Source organism: Podarcis gaigeae, assembly GCF_964106915.1.
Source record: "Podarcis gaigeae genome assembly, chromosome: 17".
Lineage (NCBI taxonomy): Eukaryota > Metazoa > Chordata > Lepidosauria > Squamata > Lacertidae > Podarcis > Podarcis gaigeae.
Genome location: NC_139694.1, coordinates 27754226 through 27779987, shown reverse-complemented (window position 1 = coordinate 27779987; position 25762 = coordinate 27754226). Strand labels below are relative to the sequence as shown.

Below are 25762 nucleotides of genomic sequence, written 5' to 3'. Positions count from 1 at the left end.
AATACTTCCCTGTAGGTCTCTCAACCAGACTTTCCACTCTGAACAGCTTTCCTTATTTGTCTCCAGAGGCCTATAACATTTTTATTTACTTTTTGGGGAAAGAAAAGAAAAAGTTCCGTAGCTAATGTCATATGTGGCAAGGGCTGGCTATTACTTTGCCTGTATTTCTTGTCAGCTGTTTCTTACCTGGAATTGGGATGCTAGTTAGTATTAGCAGGATATAGTCTTAAAAAAAATTAAATGTCATCACCAGTCATATCAAGTAATAGGCCTCATGGGGTTCATCTCAGGTAGAGGCGAATGTCAGCAATCTAAAGCCAATGGATTCAAGATTCCAGTCATACCAAGCGGGTGGTGTAGCTTTTGCTTAGCTGTACATCACTTTGGAACAAGCTGAAGGATGTAATACGTGTTGTTGTTGTTTAGTCGTTTAGTCGTGTCTGACTCTTCGTGACCCCATGGACCAGAGCATGCCAGGCACTCCTGTCTTCCACTGCCTCCCAGTTTGGTCAAACTCATGCTGGTAGCTTCGAGAACACTATCCAACCATCTCGTCCTCTGTCGTCCCCTTCTCCTTGTGCCCTCCATCTTTCCCAACATCAGGGTCTTTTCCAGGGAGTCTTCTCTTCTCATGAGGTGGCCAAAGTATTGGAGACTCAGCTTCAGGATCTGTCCTTCCAGTGAGCACTCAGGGCTGATTTCCTCCAGAATGGAGAGGTTTGATCTTCTTGCAGTCCATGGGACTCTCAAGGACTTCATGGATCACTGCCTTGCCATGGCAAAGGGGCTTGAATAACTCAGAGTAGCTATGACCAATGCCGTGCAGGACCACCCAAGATGGACAAGTCATAGTGGAGAGTTTGACCAAATGTGATCCACCTGGAGCAGGAACCAGCAAGCCACTCCATTATCCCTGCCAAGAAAACTCCATGGACAAAGACAACAGGACGTAATACTACTACTACTACTAATTTTATTTATTATTATTATTATTATTATTATTATTATTATTATTATTATTAATTTTATTTATACCCCTCCCATCAGCCACTCTGGGCGGCTTCCAGCAAAAGACTGAAAGTACATTAAAACAGATGTCTTCTAAAAGTAAGATAGTATTTTTTTAACATCTGATGGCAGGGCATTCCACAGGGAGGGCGCCACTACCGAGAAGGCCCTCTGCCTGGTTTCCTGTAGCTTCACTTCTCGCAGTGAGGGAACCACCAGAAGGCCCTCGGAGCTGGCCCTCAGTGTCCGGGCAGAATGATGGGGGTGGAGAGGCTCCTTCAGGTCTACTGGGCCGAGGCCGTTTAGGGCTTTAAAGGTCAACACCAACACTTTGAACTGTGCTTGGAAACATACTAGGAGCCAGTGTAGGTCTTTCAAGACCGGTGTTATGTGGTCTCGGCGGCCGCTCCCAGTCACCAGTCTAGCTAATGGGAAGTGCTTTGGTTTTAAGTGTGTGTGTTGCAGGATGTTTATTTATTTATTTGTGCAAATTCTTACGATGAACTACCTGTGGATGCATTTGTACAAATGGTTGTTATAGAACTGCCTCAAATAAATATACCGGTAAGTTTATGTCAGGAGGAACCTGCCTGATGCTCCTGGCTCCCAAGGTTTCAGATATGAGCTGCATCCTTGCTGGTAACTCCTTCAGTTCCCTCTCCCTATTATGGACCCCTTCATTCCTGCCCTCTGGTAATACACAATGGGTGTTGCTTTCTCTCATTGTTCCTTGGGAGTAAGGGTGCAGATCCTGACACTGATCCTTAAAAAGACACACAGCAGAGGGCCTTCTCCTTAGTGGCGCCTGCCCTGTGGAATGCCCTCCCGCCAGATGTCAAAGAGAAAAACAACTACCAGACTTTTAGAAGACATCTGAAGGCAGCCCTCTTTAGCAAAGCTTTTAATGTTTAATAGGTTATTGTATTTTAGTGTTCTGTTGGAAGCCGCCCAGAGTGGCTGGGGAAACCCAGCCAGATGGGCGGGGTATAAATAATAAATTATTATTATTATTACAGCATCCACGCAGGAAGCCTGGTCAATATTCTCAGTGATGTCTAGTCATTCAACACCATTGCAACTAGTTGCAAAGGAGCAGAATCTAGGCATGTATTCAACAAGGAAGTATACCAATGTTTTAAGCCACAAGCAAATGATTGGCCTTAATAGCTCTGTTGTTAAAGCACAAGACTCTTAATCTCATGGTTCATGACTTTGAGCCCCACATTGGGCAAAAGACTCCTGCATTGCAGGGGGGCGGCTAGAGGATCCATTCATGATCCTCTACAATTCTGTGATTCTAAGGAAGGGTTTCCACATCCAGAATGCAACTGGGCTCCAATACTTTTGCAGTTGTCGAGGGAAAAAACATTTAGCAAATGCAGTTTCTTCCCCAGCAATACTTTAATAGGAGATCGTTGACCAGCCAAAATGCTTCTCTTTCTGCAGCACTTAAAGCCACAGAAGACTGGATGCATGCTCACCCCTAGGGCATTAGGAGAAAACAGCTTCGTTAATGGAGAAAACAAACCGTTTCTGGATTGCCAGTCCATCTCATTCTCTGTCTGCTATACCATCGGATGGCTCATTAATTTTGATGGTGCTTGCATTACTATGGCATTTTGGGATCATGCTGCCCATTATGTGTGTGTTTAGTTTATTTAAGGCATGTAAGAGAGACAAAGCCAACCGAATCCAAAAATAGCTTCAAATATTATCCATTCTAATTAGCTGTAGGTTCATTCTAAGTTTGTCCAAGTGAAAAAAAAAAAGAGAGGGTTGGTAGAAGAAATAATGTGTCCTGGAATACTGTGTCCAATTCTGGGAAGGAAGTTGACAAGCTGGAAAGTGTGTAGACCAAGATGATCAAGGGTCTGGAAACCAAGCCTGATGAGGAACGGTTGAAGGAGCTGGGTATGTTTAGCTTGGAAAAGAGATTGAGAGGAGAGATGATAGCCATCTTCAGATATCTAAAGAGCTGTCACATGGAGGATGGAGCAAGCTTGTTTTCTCCTGCTCTGGAGGGTAGGACTCGAACCACTGGTTTCAAGTTACAAGAAAGGATATTTCGACTAAACATCAGGAACAACTTTCTGATGGTAAAAGCTGTCTGGCAGTGGAACGGACTGGGATGGCCTGGGACTCGGGCTCGGACTCGGAGCCATAGGAGTCTCTCAGTCTGCACCGGATCCTTTGCCTCAGGCATCATCTGAACCAAGTCTGGGGCCTGATTCTGAAGAGCCCCAGTCTGCACAGGTTCCCCTGCAACAAACACCAGCTGGGCCAAGTCAGGGGCCTGAGCCTGCCCTGGCTCCAGATGCAGGGATGACCTCGTTGCCTTCAGCTGGGCCATCACTTACAGCTGCTCCACTACTGGTTGGGTCAGGGGAGGCTGAGGTGGCCCCTGGGTCTAGTAACCCACTGACGTCTCCTGAGCTGCAGAGACTAAGGTCTGAGAGAAGGAGAGACCTGAGTACTCGCAGGAGGAGTGCTCGACTTCGGGCGAAACAGGGAGGTGAGTCCCCAGGAGATCAGGACTGGCTGTTACCCTGACAAAGATAAAAGACTGCCGGACCCCGCCCCAGGTTGTGGGAGCAACATTGCTGTGTGCTAGATCCTGCCTGAGATCCTGTGTCTGTCCTTGCCTGGTTTCCTGCCTCGTGTCCTGCCTTGGCCCTGTCGGACTGACTCCCAGCGAAACCTTCGAATTCTGGACCGGACCTGGACTGCGTTTCACGGGTTACCCCCGGGCCCAGCACAAACTTCCTTGGAAGGTGCTGGACTTTCCTTCCTTGGAGGCTTTTAAGCAGCAGTTGGATGGATCTGTCATCACCATCTGTCATGGATACTTTAGCTGAGATTCCTGCATTGCAGGGGGTTGGACTAGATGATCCCTGGGTTCCCTTCCAACTCTACAATTTTATGATTCTATGGTTCTGTGTTCATAGCTTGAGTTGCCACATCTTAACCCAGTAAAAACAGTGAGTGCCCAGGGCAATGAGACATTATGTGAGAACGATGGTCTGCCCCACTACGGTCATACCTCGGGTTACAGCCGCTTCAGGCTGCGTTTTTTTCGGGTTACGCACCCGCCGAAACCCGGAAGTACCAGAATGGGTTACTAAATCGCACTTTGCGCATGTGCAGAAGTACTGAATTGCAACCCACACATGCGTAGATGTGCCGCTGCGGGTTGCAAACGCTGTGGGTTGCAAACGAGCATCCCACACAGATCATGTTCGCAACCTGAGCATCCACTGTACTTTATTCTCCCAACTTCCTCTCTTCCTGCTTCAGCAGGCAGGATCCCAGCTCATTTGGGGTGTAAAGAGCCTCATCATTTACTCTTTTTTTATATAAATTATTTGTTGAAATGATATTTACCCTACGATATAACTGAAAAGGCTGTCAGATTGGCTTAAAGAACAATTAAAAACAAGATGATCTCTGCCTGCGAACGTACAATCCAAAGGCACAAAATGAAAAAGGGATGTGAAGCAAATCAGATCCCTGTAATGATCAGCTGAGATGAAAACCATTCAGGTAGCCTGGCAGAATGGTTGGCTGTGGGTGACAGTTGAGGGGACGCCAAAGAAAGATGACTTCTCAGCAGAGCTGATGGAACAGTCCCGCTTCCCTTCCCAGCTGCTTCTCTGGTGCAATCCATACAGCTTGACCAAGCACTTTTCATCTGCATTTTGACATAGGATTCCAATAAGCATTCAAGGTACATTCTGTAGTTTGGGGCAGGCCAGGGTACCTTATTTCTGTAACTGAAGTATCTGGTTCATCGGGAGACTAGGCTATGTTTTTGAATACAAGCTGCGCTGGGAGATCAGGAAGAAAGAAATCCATTCTGACATCTTGTAAAATTTGCTCAGACTGCTTTATATGACAACACTAGCAATTGAGCGGATGGATGTCTACATTCGCTGTTCTTCAGCCTGTTGTTAAACATACATGTCAGCTCAATCACTCAAAGCCGGATTATCAATTGTGCAATAAGAACAATCGCACTGGGGGCCCTGCCTTCACGGGGGTCCAGAATCTGAGTCGTAATTTAAAAATAAAAAGTGAATCTCTAGCCACCTTGGAAAGGGTGTTAGAAGACACTGCATTGTTGTTCAGTTTCTCATTTTGATGGACTGTTGAGCATAGGAGCCAACTCCTAGGGGCCAAGGTCCCTTCAGCCTCTCAATAAAATACAGTGGTACCTCAGGTTAAGTACTTAATCCGTTCTGGAGGTTCGTTCTTAACCTGAAACTGTTCTTAACCTGAAGCACCAGTTTAGCTAATGGGGCCTCCTGCTGCTGCCGCGCCGCCGGAGCACAATTTCTGTTCTCATCCTGAAGCAAAGTTCTTAACCCGAGGTAATATTTATGGGTTAGCGGAGTCTGTAACCTGAAGCGTATGTCACCTGAAGCATATGTAACCCGAGGTACCACTGTATTGGAGGGGGCTGAGCCCCCCATAAAGTTGATGGCCATTGCCATTCAAATGGTTTGCGTGGGCCGAGTCGTGTGATCCATTATGTAGGGTAGGGTGTACCTTCCCTCCCCCCACAATATTTTATTTAAGTTGGCACTCCTGCTGTTGGGATAGTTGGTGATGGTGAGTTGTTTTCCAGTTTCCGGAATGCTGTGAACAGGACCGCACTGCAAATCTCAACTAAAAACCAGCCGCTTTATTTCCGTCAAAAACCAACCAGTTATAGAATTGATCCAGGGTTTGTGCCCCTCTTTTTAAAACTAGACTATCAGTCTAGAACAGTGGTTCCCAACCTTTTTTTGGCCATACACCACCTAAGCATCTCTAAAATCCTGATCCCCCCCCCCCCGGTGACATATAATTCTTATTATTCCAAAAGTGAACTTCTAATCACACAAAGGAAGCCTAAAATGCCATTAACTTGGTCTAAAGAAACTTCCAAATTGTGCCCCTTAAAAATCAAATGGCCCCCTTGTTGGAAATCATGGCTCTAGAAAGACTTGCTAGCAGCTTCTTGGACAACTGTTGTCTCATCTAATAATTAAAGCAAGGATGGGAGCCTGTCTCTCTCCAGCTGTTGCTGGACTACAATGCCAATGTTCCTTGACCATTGGCCATGCTGGCTGGGAGATGCTTCCATAACATCTGGGAAGTTGTGGGTTCCCCATTCCTCTCTGGAGTATGCCTAAAGGTAAAGGTAAATGGACCCCTGACCATTAGGTCCAGTCGTGGCCAACTCTGGGGTTGCGGCGCTCATCTCGATTTATTGGCTGAGGAAGCCGGCGTACTGCTTCCAGGTCATGTGGCTAGCATGACTAAACCACTTCTGGTGAACCAGAGCAATGCATAGAAACACCGTTTACCTTCCCGCCGGAGTAGTACCTGTTTATCTATTTGCACTTAGATGTGCTTTCGAACTGCTAGGTTGACAGGAGCAGGGACCGAGCAACGGGAGCTCACCCCGTCATGGGAATTCGAACCGCCAACCTTCTGATCGGCAAGTCCTAGGCTCTGCGGTTTAACCCACAGCGCCACCTGCGTCCCGCCTACTGCCTTATTTTTGCTTGTAGAGACAGACAGTGAAGAGATTACATTTCCCCTTGTATTTTGTTTACCTAAGAGTTAATGTATGGCTCTTTGGGGAACTCCTGAAGTTCAGATCTGTTCTTTCAATAGCCTTTGATTAAAGCACTTTCCCTATGTAGATTTGGGTGGGTGGGGTCGAGAAATAGTTTGGCTCTTGAAATGTTGCCAACAAAAGAAGCAGAGCTTTGATTTTTATGCAGACTTTTTCCCACCGGGGAATGCAGGAGACACAAAACATGAAAACCTATTCGTGTTCAGACCTTGTCAATGTCAGTCTACTACATTACCATATGATTGCTATACCATTAATTTTTTCTTCAGAAGCTACAACATGACACATCAGGAAACGTATGTGTGGTTTTTAAACGTTCTTGTACGGCTTTCCCTACCTTTGCTGCAGCTGAGGACGATGTAAAGATCATCAACCGTGCAGCTGTGGGGAAGCCAGCTGGCTTGGAGGTAACAACTGTTTAACATTCTGGTTCTTCCAACATGGGAAGGGGGAAAAAAATAAACTGTTCTGTAGATAATTAGCAAGCTAGTTCTTGAGCCTAAAGGGAAACTGATTGGGTATTCAGAATCATTTAATCAGCTGGAAAAGATGCAAGGATCTGAATGGCTGAAGGAAGGTAATATTTGGAGGAAATGAATTTGGAGGAAACTGACACTAAAGAGAAGATTGACACTAAAGCTCTGTATATATTGAATGTCTCTTTTTTTTTTTTAAAGGGACATTCCTCTTATCATACTATACCTCGGCATCATGGGCGTAGCTCAACAACTTTGGCAGATCCCAAGCAATCCTGGCTACGCCCATGCTTGACATTCCCATCCCTCCTGCAAAGATACAGGGCAGTACAAACGGGTGTTCCAACCCACTTAGGTTTATGGCTCTAAGATGGGAGTCTGAAGAGTCTTTTCAGATTTTCCAACCCATTGCAATCTTAATTTTTTTCCTTTTTAGCTCATCCATATCTGTGATGTGGCATGAATTTGGGCACAGTACAACCCTTCTGTTGAGCCAGGTTGCAGCTATTGCTGGCCATAATATCATAAGTAACCCCACCTCCATGATGCTTATCTTGATTTTGCGTTTAGATATGCCCCAAACGGATGCGGTTGGCGCTGTGGGTTAAACCACAGAGCCTAGGACTTGCTGATCAGAAGGTCGGCGGTTCAAATCCCCGCGACGGGGTGAGCTCCCGTTGCTTGATCCCTGTTCCTGTCAACCTAGCAGTTCGAAAGCACATCAAAGGGCAAGTAGATAAATACAGCGTTTCCGTGCGCTGCTCTGGTTCACCAGAAGCGGCTTAGTCATGTTGGCCACATGACCCGGAAGCTGTCTGCGGACAAACACCAGCTCCCTCAGCCAATAAAGTGAGATGAGCGCTGCAACCCCAGAGTCGGTCACGACTGGACCAAATGGTCAGGGGTCCCTTTACCTTTACCTATGCCCCAAATAAACTTCAGAGCACAAGTCTGTGAGTTCAGTGGGGCTTATTCCTACATATGTGTACATAGCATTGCAGTTTCAAGTTAAATTTGACAGTGGCCTGATTTGCACATCCTGGCAAGGCCAGGGTGTGCCAGGACCAGCAGCTCTGCTGCTTCTCCTGCATCTTTTTAACCCCGCACTGCACTGAGTTAAGCCAAGGTTCAGCTTAGTATATCATCTAAACCCAGAATGGTGGTGAAACTGTCTCCTCATTAGCCGTGAGCTGCAGAGAGATCTAAAATGGATTAAAAAAACTTTTCGTACAGAACAAAAAAGGCAGATTTTGAAATGCGGTTGTATACAGAGGCTGAACAAGCTACTGTGAAAATGTGTTAACTTTTGTTGGAATTTGAAACACAAGAAGAACAAGTTAACCATGAGCTGTAGCCACGGTTTGTTCTCAGCTTAAATATGAGCTGCGTTGGAGCAAAGCCCTCGTCCCTGCCCTGGTAAGCCATAATTCTGCAACCTGTGAACGAGGCCAGTTTGAAGAACAAAAACTGCAGAAGGATGTTGTTGTGTGCTGAGGAGTCTGTTTCCACAAAGCAAGACACTCCTTGTTCACAATCGGGCATAGCATTAAGCATTAAGAATGCCAAGTAGATTGGATCTTCATAGCATGAACTGGCTTGTGGGGTTTCACTTATTTATAGCCTATCCCTCCCCATGTCCTCAATCTGGTCTTTGTGCGAGAGCCAGAAGTGCATGTAGCTGACAGTGTGAACACAGACGTTTCGCTTATTTGTTAACACTGTTACTTGTACAATGTGGACTGTGCAAACATCTGCGGTCATGCAGAATGCATAATTTGATCTTGTGCTGCGAGTGAGGCAAGTGCAGGGACAACTGTGGGATGAGGCTGCTAGCCTGCATGCCCCGAGATGTGTTTGTGCGCGCGCAAAATGTCAATTGAATGAACATCTGCCCACATTCAAAAGCACTGTTTGTTCATGCCTATTGTATATCCCAACAAAAATGAATTCTATAAGTATATTTTGGCAATCTGTTGCAACCCAATTGTTAATTTTACCAACCCATGGCTACCTCTTGAATAAATTCAATCTCAAATTGACCACAGAAATCTGGGATCACTCAGGGTCTTTCAGAAGAGGTCAAGTGAGGACAACAGCTCAAAGATTATTTACGCCATCTGCTGGCAAAATACATCCTTTCCCAAGAGGGCATTGTTTCACATCCAAGAATCACTATTATTAATAATAACAACAATATTTTAAATAGAGTTTCTTGTTTGAAATTCAGGGTATTTAAAAAAAAAGACTGTAATGTTTGCAATTCAGATGAGAGGCTATGCTTCTTTCAATATGAAAACAAGCATGTCTCATATAGATTTATATTGGAATACTATATCATGTGTGATTTTCTCTTGAAACATTTCTGTGTCTCAGTTCGGGAGCTCTCTGTTACATGCAGACAACACGGGGGACAGAAATTAAGATCATTCAAAGGCTGTCAGGATGAAGCTGGCAAACGGTTCTTAAATAATATTGGATATGCTGTTTTCATCCTCTGATCCATCATCACCGGGTGCGCTCATTCAATTAGCACATTCTTTGCATTTTTCTTTCTCTTTGTTTCCTGAGACTGTATTGCAGGTTCTCCACGAACATCTCTTTGTGTGTTTTAAAATCTTTCCTGCCTTTGTGTATTTAAACTCATGTGCTTTCTTATTTGCTTTTCGTTGTAGATCTTTCCAAGGGCAAGACCTGTGGAGTCCATCGATGGGAAGGGCAAGTAGCACCCTTTACAGGGTTCTTGCAAGCGGAAGAGATTTAAAAATATACCGCCAGTTGCATTCAAGGCAAAAACTATTATTTTAGCCCTGAATCCAGTGGCGTAGCGTGGGGGGTGCGGGGGGGGGGCCGGCCGCACCGGGCGCAACATCTGGGGGTTAGGGTTAGGGGGCGCAAATCCACGGGTTAGGGGGCACAAATTACTTGCCTTGCCCTGGGTGCTGACAACCCACGCTACGCCACTGCCTGAATCTACAACTTCGTAATTCATTAGGGAAAGTAGTTTCAGTGAATGAAAAGGGAGTTTTGGTGTGCTAGTTTACAGGATCAACATACACTGTGAGTCATGGCGCTTCATTCCAGATAAGTCTCATTTGAGTCAGTGTGACTAAAGACATTTCTTTCGCCAGAACTGCAAATTTAAGCTGCAGTGTTGAGTTCAATTAATCTTGAATTCTGAAGTAAAGGGGAAGTATCTGTAACCACAGTGAACTGCAGCCTAGGCTAAATGGGAGTGATTGATACAGTGAGGTCTAAAGTTGTTCCCTTGACTTAGATTATTGAACCCTTCTTGCACAAATTCCTAGACTTGCTTCTAAATTTTAGAAATGTAAACAGCTATATAACCAAATACTATTCATGATTACATATGTGGTGTAATAGTTAGAGAGCTGGACTAGGACCTGGGAGAGCCGGGTTCAAACCCCCACTCAGCCGTGAAACCCAATCATGGTTCTTCCTGCTCTCAGCCTAACCTACACCACAGGGTTGTTGTGGGGATTAAATGAGGAGTCGGAAGAACCTTGACCTCCTTGGAGAAAAAGACAAGATATAAATGCAGTAAGCAATAAATAATTTATCCCAAGTTAATGCACACAGGATTGTCTTTCCTATGCAGTTTTCTAATCCTGAATAAATGGATTTTAAAAAGGTAAAGGGACCCCTGACCATTAGGTCCAGTTGTGACCGACTCTGGGGTTGCGGCGCTCATCTCGCTTTATTGGCCAAGGGAGCCGGTGTACAGCTTCCGGGTCATGTGGCCAGCATGACTAAGCCGCTTCTGGCAAACCAGAGCAGTGCACAGAAACGCCATTTACCTTCCCGCTGGAGCAGTACCTATTTATCTACTTGCACTGTGACGTGCTTTCGAACTGCTAGGTTGGCAGGAGCAGGGACCGAGCAATGGGAGCTCACCCCCGTCACGGAGATTCGAACCACCGACCTTCTGATCAGCAAGCCCTAGGCTCTGTGGTTTAACCCACCCGCGTCCCAAATGGATTTTGCTCATTGTGAATTTCAGCTCCTATTATTACAGAATGATGAATTCAGTTTCTATTGCAGTTTTACATGGGGTTCCCAGCAGTCTTTTTACAAGTCTTTCATTCCTGCTTTGCAGCCATTGGTGGTGGTGCCTGGCTCAATATATTTTGATGTCTGAGGCAAAGAGCAAGTTTATGCCACCTCCCCACTGCTGGTTGAACATAAAGAAGCCAAGCGGACTGGCAGCAGAATCTGTTTTTCAACGCTGTTATCATACAGGTTCTTCAGCTTTATCCGAGGGCAGCAGGCTTCCCTGGGGAGTGCAGGCAATGTGGCGCACAGATCTCTGTTCTCCAACACTTCTTCACACTCCCCACCTCTCCCCTCCAAGTTCTCCAGCTGCCATCAACCCCAGCATCATGGTCAATGGTCCAGGATGATGGGAGTTGGGTGCCAAGAATATCTGGAGATTTCCCATCCTTACTGTAAGGGCTGGTGCTCATATTCTATTTTGGAAGCTTTTCTACTTGTTTGTCCATGTTATAAATTGATGTCTGAAACGGGGGCACGTGGGAGCTTCTGCTGAGACTAGGAAAAAATGCATCTTGTGATTCCCCACCTTCCCCGTTATGGAAATAGCTGTAGTAGAACATTTGTGTGAGCGCTTACAGGAATTCGCTGCTGGCTGAGATAACACTTGCACTAACTCTTAAGGCCTTATCGTTGCTCTGCTTGAACTTAGGGCCACACACCATATACTCTCCCCCTTCTTTCTTTCTTTCTTTCTTTCTTTCTTTCTTTTAAAAGCAGCTTAGAGAACCTGCAAGTTTCAGCAAAGAAATCAAGATGAGCTACAGAGGCTGCTTGAAAATTTATAGTTTATTTCTTTCTTTTTGTACATATAATTTTATTGAAAGTTTTTTTTAGCATACTAAAGATTAAAATTCAAACACATTTATAAGAAAACAAAGATACACCTAAAAAGAAAAATAATAAAGAATACACACACACACAAAAACAGTATTCTTCTTTTTCTTCTTTGGCGATCACTCGTAGTCGAGTAAGATTGTCTTCCATGAACACAGTTTTAACAATGAGTCCGTAAGTGACTGTGGAGGCCAATTCTGGATCCACACGTCCTTCCACAGTGGGGACATTGAATTCCGGGTGGGAGTTGATTATGGTGTGGATTTGCCAAGCGTACTTCCTCTTAGCATGTTTCTTTCTCTCTCTCTCTCTCTCTCTCTCTATATATATATATATATATAGAAAAGAGAGAGAAGAATAAGAGTAGCTAAAAAGACCCTTTATCACATTTATATTGTGCCTATCATATAATTTATCCACACCTTAGACTCCCCCATCTCTCACCCTATTTTTTGTTTATTTTCTAAATAAGCACCCCATTCCCTTCTGCAACTAGGCATTCTAGAGAACCCCCTGTGTGGCCGTCTGTTTTTCAGACAAGGTCCTTTGCCACCGCTTACTTTCGAATCAAGGCATCCTTGTTTAAAAAACGGAGATAAGGAAAGATTTGTTAAAGGTGTGGAACATTTTAACAACTGTAGAAATGGTAGCTTTGGAAGTAAAAAAAGAAAGAGAGAGAGAGAATGTATTAAAATGACCAAAATAATATAAGGATAAAAAAAAAACTGGCAATTCCTATGTTAGCAAAACTGTGGGTTAGTTTTAGGTAGTACACTAAAATATAATCTTGGGTAGTGTAAAGCAGTGGCTGAAAGTTGCCTTGATTCTGCCCCACGGGAAGATAACCCTTCTGGAAACAAAACAATGCTGCCACTATTTTCTGTCTCCCCTTTCCCCCACCTCAACAGACCAGACATTAAGCAGCCTTGACTATCTATCTATCTGGAGAGTATTGGGAGAAGCAGATAGCTCCTTGTCCCTCAGGAACTTAACCAGATTACTCCTCTTTAGATGGATTACACTTGCTGATTGCTAAAGCGCCTCAAGTTTCTAATGCAATACAGTTTATACCTATTACAGTCAAGAATTAGCTGTATTTGCTATTTTGGGACAGCTACGTCACTGTACGTGTTCTGAAGAGGGTTTGCTCACAAGAGTTGCCATAACACGATCCAAAGGTAAACAGCATCCAAATCCACTCTCATTTAACCAGCAAGGTCTTCTTATGAACTGGGCCTTGACTCCAGAACCTCTATTTTATGCTAGAAAGCACGGGGGCGGGAAAATGAATCATACAGGAAGCCTCCGAGCATGTACAGGGTGCTTCCTGCCCGCTGCCCAACAACCACAACCCACTGCCACACAATTGAAACTAGAGGAATAACTCAAAAGGTGTGAGCTTTGAGAGACGTTTGGGCCTCATAACCTTTCTTTTTAGAAACCGACCACCAGATCATTGATAATTTTTGCAGGACGCTGGATGAAGCATATCCTGTCTTTCCTCCTGGGAGATGGTATACCTGTTATTTCTATCATTCCCCTTTTATTCTCACAACAACCTTATAAGGTAGGCCAAGGCGAGCAACAGGGACTGACTAGCAGCTGCTACTGAGCTTTATTAGGGCAGAGGCAGAATTTGAAGCTGGACTTACATTGTTACCCCTCAGAAACTTTCAAGGAAGCCCAAATTATTATTATTACTGCCGAAATTGGATCAGCTTAGACATCTATGACATAGAGATCTAAAGACACAATACTTCTACGACTGTTGCATCTCATAAAGAACATTACACTACACATTGTTTGAACTTCCCACTCTAGCGAGGGCATTTTCCTTCCCTCCCAAAGGAGTTGCTCCTTAGTGTTTGACTAAAAACAGCTGTTTAAATAGCACAGCACTGCAGCAAACATTGCATTCTCAATGTCACTTAAATATTAATTAGTAACTACTGAACTACAATGTTGCATGCATATATATATCCACACACACACACACACACACACTTTCCACTTTCTTATTCAAAAGAAAAGATCTTTGTCTCCCATTAAAAAAAACACACGCAAATCCCAGCCAAGGGAAACTCCAGCCGCTTTGCCTCATCCCGCAAGTGGCCACCCCCCATCTCTCTCCCCCCCCCCCCGCCACAATAGCTGGGGGCTAAAATGGTTGTAGACATTGGATACATTCCAGCAGATTTAATCCGGTTTTTATTGTCAGAGCTCAGCCCTTCACTCCGGGGCTCGCTCCCTCCTTCCTCCTTCGCCGCCCCTCCGTTTGCAGCGACCTGTTCCCGGGAGGCGCGCCATTGCGCGCGGGGAGCCCCTCTCCGCCTGCCTTGCGCTCCTCTCTTGCGCGCGGGGTTCTCCTTGGGAAAAGGGGGAGGAAAGGGAAAGAAAGAAAAAGAAATCCGGGCTGGCGGCGTTTTTCTGATTGGCTCAGCCTGCCTCTTCCCTTCCCTTTTTTTCCTCCTCTTTTTTTTGGCCCGGTGTGGCGAGCGTGCGCGCGCGCGTGTGTGTCCGGGCTGGGAACGGGCGGCAGGGCGCATGCTCTGGGTGGCTCTCCGGAGTCCGGGCTGCTGGGGGCTCCGTCTAAGAAGGCAGCAAGCAGGAGAGGCAGACAAGGAAGGAGGAGGCGCAGGAGGAGGAGGGAGGAGGAGGAGAAAATCAGAAATAAAGAGCCTGCGTCCGTCCGCCATGGGCTCCCCTCTGCTGCGCGCATTCTCCGCTTCTTCATGAAGTAGAGCCGCAGGGGTGGGGGCGGGCAGAGCAGAGGACCCCCCCGGGCCCCCAGGCATGGCCAGTTCGGTGAGTACATGCAGCACCCCCTTCCTGATCCTCTCCTCTCTCTTTTTTCTCTCTTCCTCCTCCTCGCAGCGCTGCTGCTGCTGCCCAGACGCCGTTTAGGGCTTGCCAATTAGGTTGGTGGCGGGGGAATTTTTCCTTTCCTCCCCCCTTTCCCCTTTCCCCTCGGCTTCCTCTCTTTCCTTGCACACCCCCGTCCCCCTCCCCTCCACCCCACCTCCTCCAGCTCTTTCTGTGCAATTGCACGAAGCTGCCGGGCGCGCGCATGCACGCACACACCCGCGCGCACCGTGGAGGCGGATAATAATCCAGCCATATTTCTGCAGCAGCAGCAGCAAGCAGGCGAGCGAGCGAGCGAGCCAGGCTGCCGCCGCCGCGGTTGCAAGCAGCCATCCGCCGGGGGAGCCGTGAGTACCGGGCAGGCGACTGGCTCGCTGCTCCCGAAGGCGCCTCTCAGGATGGTGCGTTCGCCCCGGCGTGGCTCTCTCTCTCTGACAGCCGGCGGCACCCCACCCCGGGCACTCCCCCCTTTCCCCCCTGCATGCAACCAGGCGTGTGTGTGTGTGTGTGTGTGCGTGCGTGCAATATCTAGGTGGAAGCGTCCCCCCTCTCTCCTTTTTATTTGCATTACTTAAATCACCGCGCCGCCGCCTCCTCCTTCTCCTCTTCGTTTCCCCCTTTTCCGATTGTTCTGCTCTTATTCTGGATGCGAGCTCTAGCCTGGCTGGGCAATGCACACATTTTTTAAATGTGCAACCGGAATGCAAAGCAGAATGCCATCCCCACTGTGAATGCAAAGAGGGAGCCTGACACAGGATGGTGATTGTTAGGTTTTATATATGTGTGTGTATGTGTTATATATGTATATATAATACGGTCAGGATGAATTTCCTCCGAGAGAGAGATCCAGGCTCGCCTTACTATTACCTTACCCATTCAATCCCCAGCTCTTGTCTTGCTACATTCCGTTACAATTCCAGCTGTTCCAGCTGTGGCGATGCCTTCGGAAAGGTTGCACCCACCTTAAGTGGACAAGCTGTTTTCTTTGTGTGTGTTTTCTTCTTGCCCTCTTTCGTTTTCCCCTGGGAAAGCTTGAAATCTGCAAGAGTTGGGGTGTGTGGGGTGTGTGTGGTGGATCCTTGTTTTCCCTCTCCTGCTCATTGTTATGTATGTGTCTCTCTCTCCCCCCCTCTTTCTCTCTAGTGTGCTGTTCAGGTGAAACTGGAGCTGGGGCACCGAGCCCAGGTGAGGAAGAAACCCACCGTGGAGGGTTTTACCCATGATTGGATGGTGTTCGTCAGAGGACCGGAGCATAGCAACATTCAGCACTTTGTGGAGAAAGTCGTCTTTCACTTGCATGACAGCTTCCCGAGGCCAAAAAGAGGTAGGGCTTCGGGCACAAAGGTGTCGTGATAAATCCCCTTTTAATGTGTTTGCATAGGGGGGGAGGCAAAGGAAACAATCACCTTTCGAACTCTTGACTTTCCTTGCGTGTTCTGGGGTGGTCAAAGGAGCACAGCCAGGGCTGGAGCTTTTGCAGAGAAGGATTTCCTGATGGAAAAGGACCCTCAGGTGCAACAAGGGAGAGAGAGACTCTCTTTATAATCTCTTGGATTTTGAAGTTTACAGCTGATAGGCTTCCTGCATTTTCAGGCAGGGAAACAATGCCAGACTTGAGCTTTCCTGTGAAGGGACTGGCACCTGGTCTTTATCAATGCGATTTATTCCTGTCCCTTGCTTGGTTGTTGCTGCAATGATCTTTAATCTCTGCTGCCTGTGACTGCAGTTTCATTGGGCAAAGGTTGTGTTCAGTTTGGAAGGCTGTAGTCTCCCCCCACCCCCTTGTTGTTCTCATTAACAGTGTTTATGGTTTCTACCTCTCATTGGAAGGCATAATTTTGATTAAGGCTGTTTGTTTATTGCTGTCTCTTCCTTCCTTCGCCACCTTTTGTACATTTTAGATTTTGTTATTGAAAAGTAAATATACCTATGAAAATTGAGGGAAGAAAGACCTAAAAGTGTGGGATGTTACAAGTTCTGAGATGAATATGTGCTTAGCTCTTATTTCTATCTTTGCCTTTCGGGTTGTGGTCTTGGCTTTGTGTGGTCATTAGAATATACTTAAATGAAATATTCTAAATGCTTAAGTGGTGCTAACATTCAAATGGGATGAGACTGATATTTACTTTTATTTTCAGAGGTTTAGAAAGCCTTTGTTTCCAGTTCTGTTTTCTTTGACCTCCGAGCTGTTGTCTTGGCTGTTTTAGTTGGATTAGTGGAGGTAACAGTACAAACACAATAAGGGACTTTGTTTGTGAACAGGTTTGTTTATCTAAGAAAACTAGGTGGTTAGTAGTTATCTCCTGTCTGATCTGTAATCTTTATTGGCATCTAGAACTCCTGCAAACTCTTAAAATAGCGTCCTAATGAATCTATTCTGCTTAGAGCTGTCTTGAGAACACTGACAACACAGAAGTACTAAAAAAGGAGAAAGGAGAGAACATGTTAAGCCTTTGTATAAAGCAACTTTGAACGGTACCTTTTTATGTTTCCCAGACACCAAATAGTATAAGGTGTCTCCTCCCCACTCCCCGCCAGCTTAATTTCTCTTTGAAAACTTGCAAAGTTGTCGAATACTATTTTGCTTGCTTCTCCTCTTTTCTTGTACGGTTCCAGGTTCATTTCTGCTATTCTGTTGGTCTTGGTGGTTTTCCCCCGTAGTCCAATAGCTTTTCTCTACCATGATTTTCCTTTGTTATTGCTGTTTCAAAATATCCATGTGGAAGAGTCACTCCCCTTGTGTTCTCTTTATCGCTCCACCCCTACCAATGTGTGCTTAAAAATGTATTTCAAGGGGATGTCGGGATGCAATAAGATGGAGTTTGTTTTCCTTTCTGCGCCGTAAAAGAAGCGAGGCACTAAACCGATGGCAGCAAGTTGCTTGACTTTTTTCCTTTTTGGAATAATCCTGGGAAATTTCACCCTTTTAAAATAAGTGGGACTTGCTTCTAGATAAATACTTGTAAGATTGCAGCCTTAATCTTAGAGCTAATTTTTGTGTTCTGTCACAAACCGCCGCCACCTATCTGCTTGGGTTTCCTAGGCTTAATTATTATTTTTTGTCCAGCCTGAGGGAACTTGCATCTCCAGCGCAGACGTAGGGATTGTTGCTAGGTGTGGAGTGTGTCATGTTTGCGAAGAGATGCAAGCCTGCTGCTGGCGGCAGAAAGTTCTTGGATGTCTACTTGCTGCTGCTGCTGAGTCTCCTTTTTTTTGTTTCCTTCCCTGCAGGCATTGTTCGAAGAGGCTTGTGTAATGCTGATTTGGTGGTTATTATTATTATTATTTGCGTGTGATTTTTTCCATGTGACAATTGCTAGGAAAAATGCCAGCTCACATAGCCTGGAAGAGGACTCAGTCATATTGTAATTACGCATGACTCAGAACATAAGAGAACTGTTTTCTATTCACTGGGGATATGTAACAGAGAGTTAAAGCTGTACTAAATATGCCACTCACCTGTGCAGTTGACTTCAGCTTTTGTGGCCTAACAAAACTAATGAGATGCCAGAAAGATTTCTGGCCATGTCTGACCTCTTATGAGTCAAAGGGCAGAGGATGGGTGCTCTCAAGTGATCCTTCCAATTTGTTTTAGCAACTCAGCATTTAGTTCCTGTTAAAACCAGTGCCTAAAATGTCCTTTATGAGTGAAAGAGGTTTACCTTTATTTTTGTGATTGTATGAAACTGATTTGTGAAAGCAGCTCACATTGTATCCTTGACTACTAGAAACACTCCTCTGTTGCACTTTGTATATTTACAGTAAAATATGAGACTACATTTCTCTATGAAAATATTACTGATCATTGGACTGTAACTTGTGCATTTTGCCCTTTGCAATACTGAATTTGCTATTTACTGCTTGACTCAAAACAAATTGGTGGTAGGATTTGTTTTGTTTTTGAGAGGGTATGAAATATTGCCATATTGAGGCTTGGCGCTTCTGAATTCTCCAACTCTTCCCCAAGAGTTATACCTTCCTGGTGTTGTGCTGCTGTATCAGTAATCCTGTACTTGGTGTGTCTGTTCAGCTGAAAAATCATTGGTATCAATTTATCATCTGTGGGGCTTATAGTTATTCTGGGTCCAGTTTGGCATTTGTTTTTTGGACAACGAGAACTCTCTTATACAATACTGTGAAAGAATTGCATGCATTTCCTTTATGTAAAGAGAAAAAGAGGTGTTTCTGTAAGAGATTACTTCTACTTACATGTTTAAGGGTTATGTTAGTACTAGATAGTATTTCTCAAGCACTTCCTAGCTCATACTTCAAAGCATTCTGGGATGCATCAGAACCACACGACTGCTTTTGCTCTGCCTTCAGGAAAGGCATATATTTTACTTTCCTATTGTGCAGTAGATAGTAATATCACAAGTGTTATGTTCCCTTAGCATCAAAAGACATTGAAAGTCTTGTGGGGAATCTTATAAATGTGCAACTTATTACAGATTGTGATTGAATGAATCTTTTGTTTACACTTGTTGTCTGCCTCTTACGGATGCACTGCTGTTATAATTGGTTTGCAATCTTGATTCTGTTGAAGAAAATTGAGATGCTTCGTCTTGCATGAACGGAAGAGTTTGTTTGCTGCTGCTCATAATGGTACATACTGGCAAATGGAAGAGGATCCGCATTCCCTGTTACTTTGTGTGTGTTTTGTGAGGGTGATAATATGAATTGGCAAAGTGGTGGCTTTGGTTTGTCTTCGCAACAGGAAGAGAACCACTTATGATGTCCATAGAAAAGTAGGAATAACCCTTAAAGCCCGTCTTATTCATAAAATGACGTTGCTGAAAGATGAGGTTGTTTAATACCTATTTGGCAGACATGCTTAAGGTTGCCATTAGTGTATCTTTTTGCCTGTTTAACAGGAAGCATGTAGCAACTCTTCATCTTGAACATAAAGTGCACAGTGGCTTTTAGAAAATTTATACTGCCTGGTTTTGTATGATTGTCTTTTAAAACATCCATTAGTATTTAATGAAGTCTAGGTTTGCTGTAGACTTTGTGAGCTGTTCCACGGGACAAAGTGTACTTCATTAATGTAAATGGTGTTAAAAAGAATAGAGGGGAATCTCTCTACCCAAGGAATTGCTTTTGCTGTGTAGCTTGTTTCTTCACCTTGCAGAGTTGGTTCTCCCCCTCCTCTGTCCATAAAACAAATAGATCAAGCACTGGGAATATTTCTGTTTACAGGTGCCAAATCTTAAGAATAAAAACGTCTTGGTTTGTTTAAAACATGCAGTTTTATGGTATGATCTCAAGGCACATAAGGCTACCACCTTGCTGAAGCTAACAGGTTTTGGTCTAGCCAGTACCTACCTGGGAACCAAAACGCTGTTCCATTTGTGCAGTGGAACTTCCTTTTATTATTTTATTCTTTTTATATATTATAAATAATAATAAAAATTATATACTACTTGATTGCTTTGTAAAAAACAAACAAACCTCGAAGCAGTTTACAAACAGAATCAAACAATTTATTAGTAATAGCAAAACATCCAAGAAATCAAAGCAAACAAACTAAAAATGCATCGGCATTCTAGATACAGTATCTCGGTAGACTTGTCTAAACAAAAATGTTTTTAGCAGGTGCCGAAAAGAGTTCGGTGAAGGTGCTTGCCTTCACTATAAATAGGTAGGGAGATCTAAAGTTTAGCTGCCACCACACTAAAGGCTCGATTTCTTACAGATGTGGAACAGGTATAATGTGGTGTTTGTAATGGTATCAGTTCCGCAGATTGAAGTGGTCGGCAGGACATACAGTATATGGCAAAGAGGGGTAAATTCTCCCACCTCTCCTCTCCAATCCCCTCTGCTTCCTCAGAATCTGCCCTAGAGAGGTAGGGGATTCTCTGGTCATATTTTGGGTGTGCAAGAGGAGAGGAAGGGGAAGTCCTGTTGTGCAAGTGGGAGGCCACTTGCAGAGTGTTGGCTAGCACCCAAAATGCAGAAAATAGCAGCCACTTGGTGCTTACTGCGCATCGCTCGATGTGCCAGCTCACACTGCTAGGGAAGCTCACGTGCGGTGTTAGAAACTCAGGTATGTAAGATAGGCACCAAGCAGCACCTTGAATCTGGGTTGCAGTTGCCACAACGGAATGTCTATTGCCAGGGATTTGGACTAAATTATCCTTGGTATCCCTTACACCACTGCAGTTCTGTGATCTTAACTACATTGCCTGACTGTAGCTTGCTCTTACAACAATTCACTTGTCCCAGGATGCAAGAAGGAGAAATGCACACACAATGGAAATGGAATTAACTGTGGACCAAGGCAGAGATATTAAAACTGTGGTCCCCTTCCTGGCACCTATACATCTCCATGGAGTCACAATTGGACCCACAGCAGTAGCAAAACACACCTGGCACCTGGCTAATTTTGAACACTGCTTGCATGAGGGCAGCTCTGAAAGGGTGATGTTAAGTGTACTTGTTTGCATGCATTCACGAACCCTTGGAACCAAACCCTTGGGTAAGATGCAGTTGTGCTATATGACATTTCTACTTGTGGCGACTCCCTTCGCAATTAAGAACCGTGCTGTCTGGGTGTTGCTAAACCCAAGGGCTATGTCCCTGTCACCATGATGTTGGCGTTGCACCAAGTTTCACCACTGGTGCCTGCAGTTTCTGTTTTGGTATTTGATTTGGCATGATGGGTTACTGCTTCTGCAGGTCTGGGGTGGTGTGTTGTGAACACAGCTGGCATTGTTCCTCGCTGTTATTAGGCTTATTTAACACGAAACTGCAGATATAAGACCAAAGGGCAGGATTCAGCTAAATAATTGTGTGAGCACAAGGATTATCACAGTGCACAGGGACTTTGCCCTGTTGGTGCCTTGGGCCATCCCCAAATCAGCTCCAGAGGGTTGGGGAACCCACCAAACAGATTTAGGGGAGGGTGGGAGAAGAGGACAGGACATTCTGTTGCACAAGGACAAATTCAGGCACTGATGGGACCTTATCCATAGTGCTACGTTGAATGCAACCTAAAGAATACAGTTACTCCTCGCCCCCTTTGTTAATGGCGGCAGGCTCATAGTCTTGCATTTGAGATACCAAAATCTAGCACATCACTTTTTTGAATGAGAAAACACTCGTGTGAGGGTTGTTCCACATAAACCCTCAACCTAGGAGTAGGGAAACCCCATAGAGGCTTTTGTTTCAGTTAAGCGGTAAGCAAGTTTTTTTAAATAAACAAACTGAAAAAGAAAATATCTGGTCCTCCAGATGTTCCTGGACTCCAGCTCTCATCGGGTGTGGCCAGGATAGTTGAGGATGGTGGCAGTTGCAATTGAACAGTATCTAGAAGACCACAGTTTCCCCACTTCTGCTCTGAATATGTAAAGTCTGACTCCAAGAAATGCAAATTCATGCACTGTACAGCTGAACTCACTAGGGAGTCAGGTTTGGCTGCAACTTTTTGCATGCTTGGCATGATGGGTGGAACAGCCTTCTGACAATCTTTGTTGAAATGCAAACTTTACTGGCTCATTTATGACATTAAACCATACCATAGTTTGTAGTAATCCTTATCTAAAACCTACACTGTGATTTTACCTTCTAAGCAAACAGGTGAATAGATTGCCAGGAAGGGAGAAGCAATTTGGCAATCCCTTTTCTACAATGCAAAGGCCATATTTTGATTTGTTAATTCAGGAGTTACGCTGAATCAAAGTTAACTTTATTTAACCATTTTTTGTTATGTTTGTCTGTTTTTAGCCTGGTGTGCACATCACGCTAAGCCCAAAGCATTGCTTAGTCTGAACACTCAGACTCTAGGAAAGGAGATTGTGGCTATTTAGTTTCTCCAGAGTAACTATGAGCTGTAACCAAGATTTCCCCTATGGATTACCGTATTTTTCGCCCTATAGGACACACTTTTCCCCCTCCAAAAATGAAGGGGAAATGTGTGTGCGTCCTATGGGGCGAATGCAGGCTTTCGCTGAAGTGCGCACCGACCCCTCTCGCTCTCCAGGCTTCGCGGACCTCTCCGCAAGCAGTGGGAGCGCTCCCGCTGCTTGTGGAGAGTTGCCTGCATGCAGAAGCCTGCGCGCGCTGAGCTCAGCGCGTCCAGGCTTCGCGGACCTCTCAGCGAGCTGCGGGAGCCAGCGCTGGGCTCCCACGGCTTGCAGAGAGCTGCCTGTTTGGGGGCTGGGGTCGGGGGAAGCTCGGGCCTCCCCCGCCCCAGCCCCACACCTTGGGGGGGGGAATAATTTTTTCCCCTTTATTTCCCCCCCAAAAAACTAGGTGTGCCTTATGGGACGGTGCGTCCTGTAGGGCGAAAAAGACGGTATATGGTTTCTCATGGATTATATGGGAGAGCTAAACCATGAACCCAGGTTCAGATGACAAACTAGGTGAAACCATCACTTGGTGTGTGTTATTATTTATCCTCTTCTACGTGTATCCCAAGGCGATATACAAAATATAATAAAAGCAGCACAAAACGTAACAGAATATTGTTTTAAAAGCAATATGAAATACGCACCTATGGCAGAGCCTTACTCATACACCTGAGAAAGCTTGTTGGAAGAAAAATACCTTCAGTTATTTCCAAAAATGTAGCTAGTAGGCTCCGGATGATCAGGGAGAGGACCAAAGAAGATGCAATTTCTTCTCTGAGATCCAGTCCTATTACCTCTGTGCTCTGACTCATTGTTTCAGCTTGATAAAACATTTGAACAAGGCCACTGTTTTGTTTTGTTTTAAAATAATTTTTTATTAGTTTTTTTAACATATCATTTTCAACAGTAATTAAACATACTTTTACATCTTATTCAAATTGACTTCCATCAATCCTGTCTAAAATTTTCCAATCTAATCTCTGTGTGCATTTCTTATCTTTCCTATTACATTTCAAACTCATAACCAATATCTCTATCTTTTTCTACTTTGTGACACTTCGTATATTTCTCCTTACAAAACTTCTTGTAGTCCTACTAGCGTAATTTGTTGATTACAGTTGCTCTTCAAATAATTCATATACTTCTTCCAACCTTCTGTAAATCTCTGGTCCCGCAGGTTTCGAATCCTTCCTGTCATTTTGTCCAATTCTGTATAGTCCATTAATTTTGTCTGCCATTCTTCTTTCGACGGAATTTCTTCTTGTTTCCATTTCTGGGCTAACAATACTCTTGCCGCAAGGCCACTGTTAAGTCAGAAGAAATGCAGAATAATGTTTTGAATGGGCTTTTTTTTATGTGGAGGCATTTCACTCCAACTTAGCATTAGAATGGTTCTCTCTCATAACCAGACACGTGACTTTGGCCTGAGGAACTCTGAAAAAATTAGCGTGATTACTTTTTTGAATATAAATAGGGATGTCTTGATGTTTGTGACTGCTTTTGTGTGGCCTCTGCATTTTTACTTGGATTGGATTTCTGTGGTCTTGAATTTATCTTGGGAGGGGAGAGTTCAGTGGGCAGTTGTGTGCGTGTCAACCCAGTTGTGTTAAAAGGGGCAGGATTCAGTAAAATAGTTGTGCTAGCCAGAGCCAGAGCTACAAGTCCTGCTAGTCCATAAATAGCAACACCCTAGAGGTCCTGGGCCCTAAGGAAGTTAGATTAGCCTCAACCAGAGCCAGGGCCTTTTCAACACTGGCTCCGGCCTGGTGGAACGCTCTGTCTCATGAGACCAGGGCTCTGCGGGATCTGATTTCTTCCCGCAGGGCCTGTAAGACAGAGTTGTTCTGCTGTGCCTTTGGCTTGGAGGCTCTTTGATTCCCTCCCCCTCTTTTCTTTTTTCTTTTCCTTTCTCCTCCTGCGATGAGGTTTCAATATTTTAATGTTGTATTTTAATTTTGTTTTTAAGTTGTATTCATTCAGTTTGTTTTTATTATTGCTTGTTAGCCACCCTGAGCCTGGCCTTGGCTGGGGAGGGCGGGGTATAAATAGAAATGATGATGATGATTAGTGCAATGTGGCTTCCTCTCCTCCTGCTCAAAGTCTTAATCAAATTGACTCAGAGGAAGCAGGTAGAAAACCTTAAAAAAAGAAAGAAAAAGCTTTGCACAACTGCTGCAGGTTGTCTCCCAAGTGGGATGAAGTCATCTTCCCCAAACTGCTTCACTTGTCATCTTTTTGAAAATCATTCCAGAATAGAGAGCCATAAGCAGTGTTAGAGGGACATGGGTGGCGCTGTGGGTTAAACCACAGAGCCTAGGACTTGCCGATCAGAAGTTCGGCGGTTCGAATCCCCGCGATGGGGTGAGCTCCCGTTGCTCGGTCCCTGCTCCTGCCAACCTAGCGGTTCGAAAGCACATCAAAGTGCAAGTAGATAAATAGGTACCACTCTGGCGGGAAGGTAAATGGTGTTTCCGTGCGCTGCTCTGGTTCACCAGAAGCGGCTTAGTCATGCTGGCCACATGACCTGTATGCCGGATCCCTCGGCCAATAAAGCAAGATGAGCGCCGCAACCCCAGAGTCGGTCACGACTGGACCTAATGGTTAGGGGTCCCTTTACCTTTACCTTTAAGCAGTGTTAGAAAACCAGATATATAAGCTTGGCACCAAGTTGGCTCCGTAAGCCAGGGTTACAGTCACCAAAATGCAATGTCTACTTGCCCTTTGGGGGCCAGACGCCTTGAAAGTCTTATTTTTCAATATGACTTTTTGGTTCCTGAAATTCATGCTGATTGTGCAGATGAAATACAATGGATAGAATTTTACAGGATGTGTTGCTGGTGTGTGGAAACAGTCAAGATCCAAGAATCCTCAGACAGGCACCTCCAGATGGGGAAGAAATCAGGCGCCATCTTGGCTCCTGGGCATCTTCACTTGGTTGCAAATGGTCTGGCGAACTTCAAATTCTTGTCCTAAGTGTGTGGACAGTTAATAGTGGTGCATAAAAAATAATGTGGCACTGAAGAGTTAAGCTTTTGTCTATT

At 44.9% G+C, this 25762-nt stretch overlaps 1 protein-coding gene across 9 annotated transcripts in view; it reads left to right on the top strand.

The window, feature by feature from the left end:
* The window catches only part of MLLT3 (MLLT3 super elongation complex subunit), a 144410-nt gene that overhangs the window by 11854 nt on the left and 106794 nt on the right, over nt 1-25762 (top strand). For 5 of the 9 annotated variants that reach the window (XM_083719068.1, XM_083719065.1, XM_083719067.1 and 2 more), the window contains 2 exons: nt 9780-9822; nt 16018-16198. In XM_083719068.1, the coding sequence (XP_083575194.1) occupies nt 9780-9822; nt 16018-16198 (224 nt within the window). Of the gene's footprint in view, nt 1-9779; nt 9823-11968; nt 14818-15020; nt 15276-16017; nt 16199-25762 lie in introns of those variants that run through there. The other 4 variants (XM_083719073.1, XM_083719069.1, XM_083719071.1 and 1 more) reach the window with 3 other exon arrangements.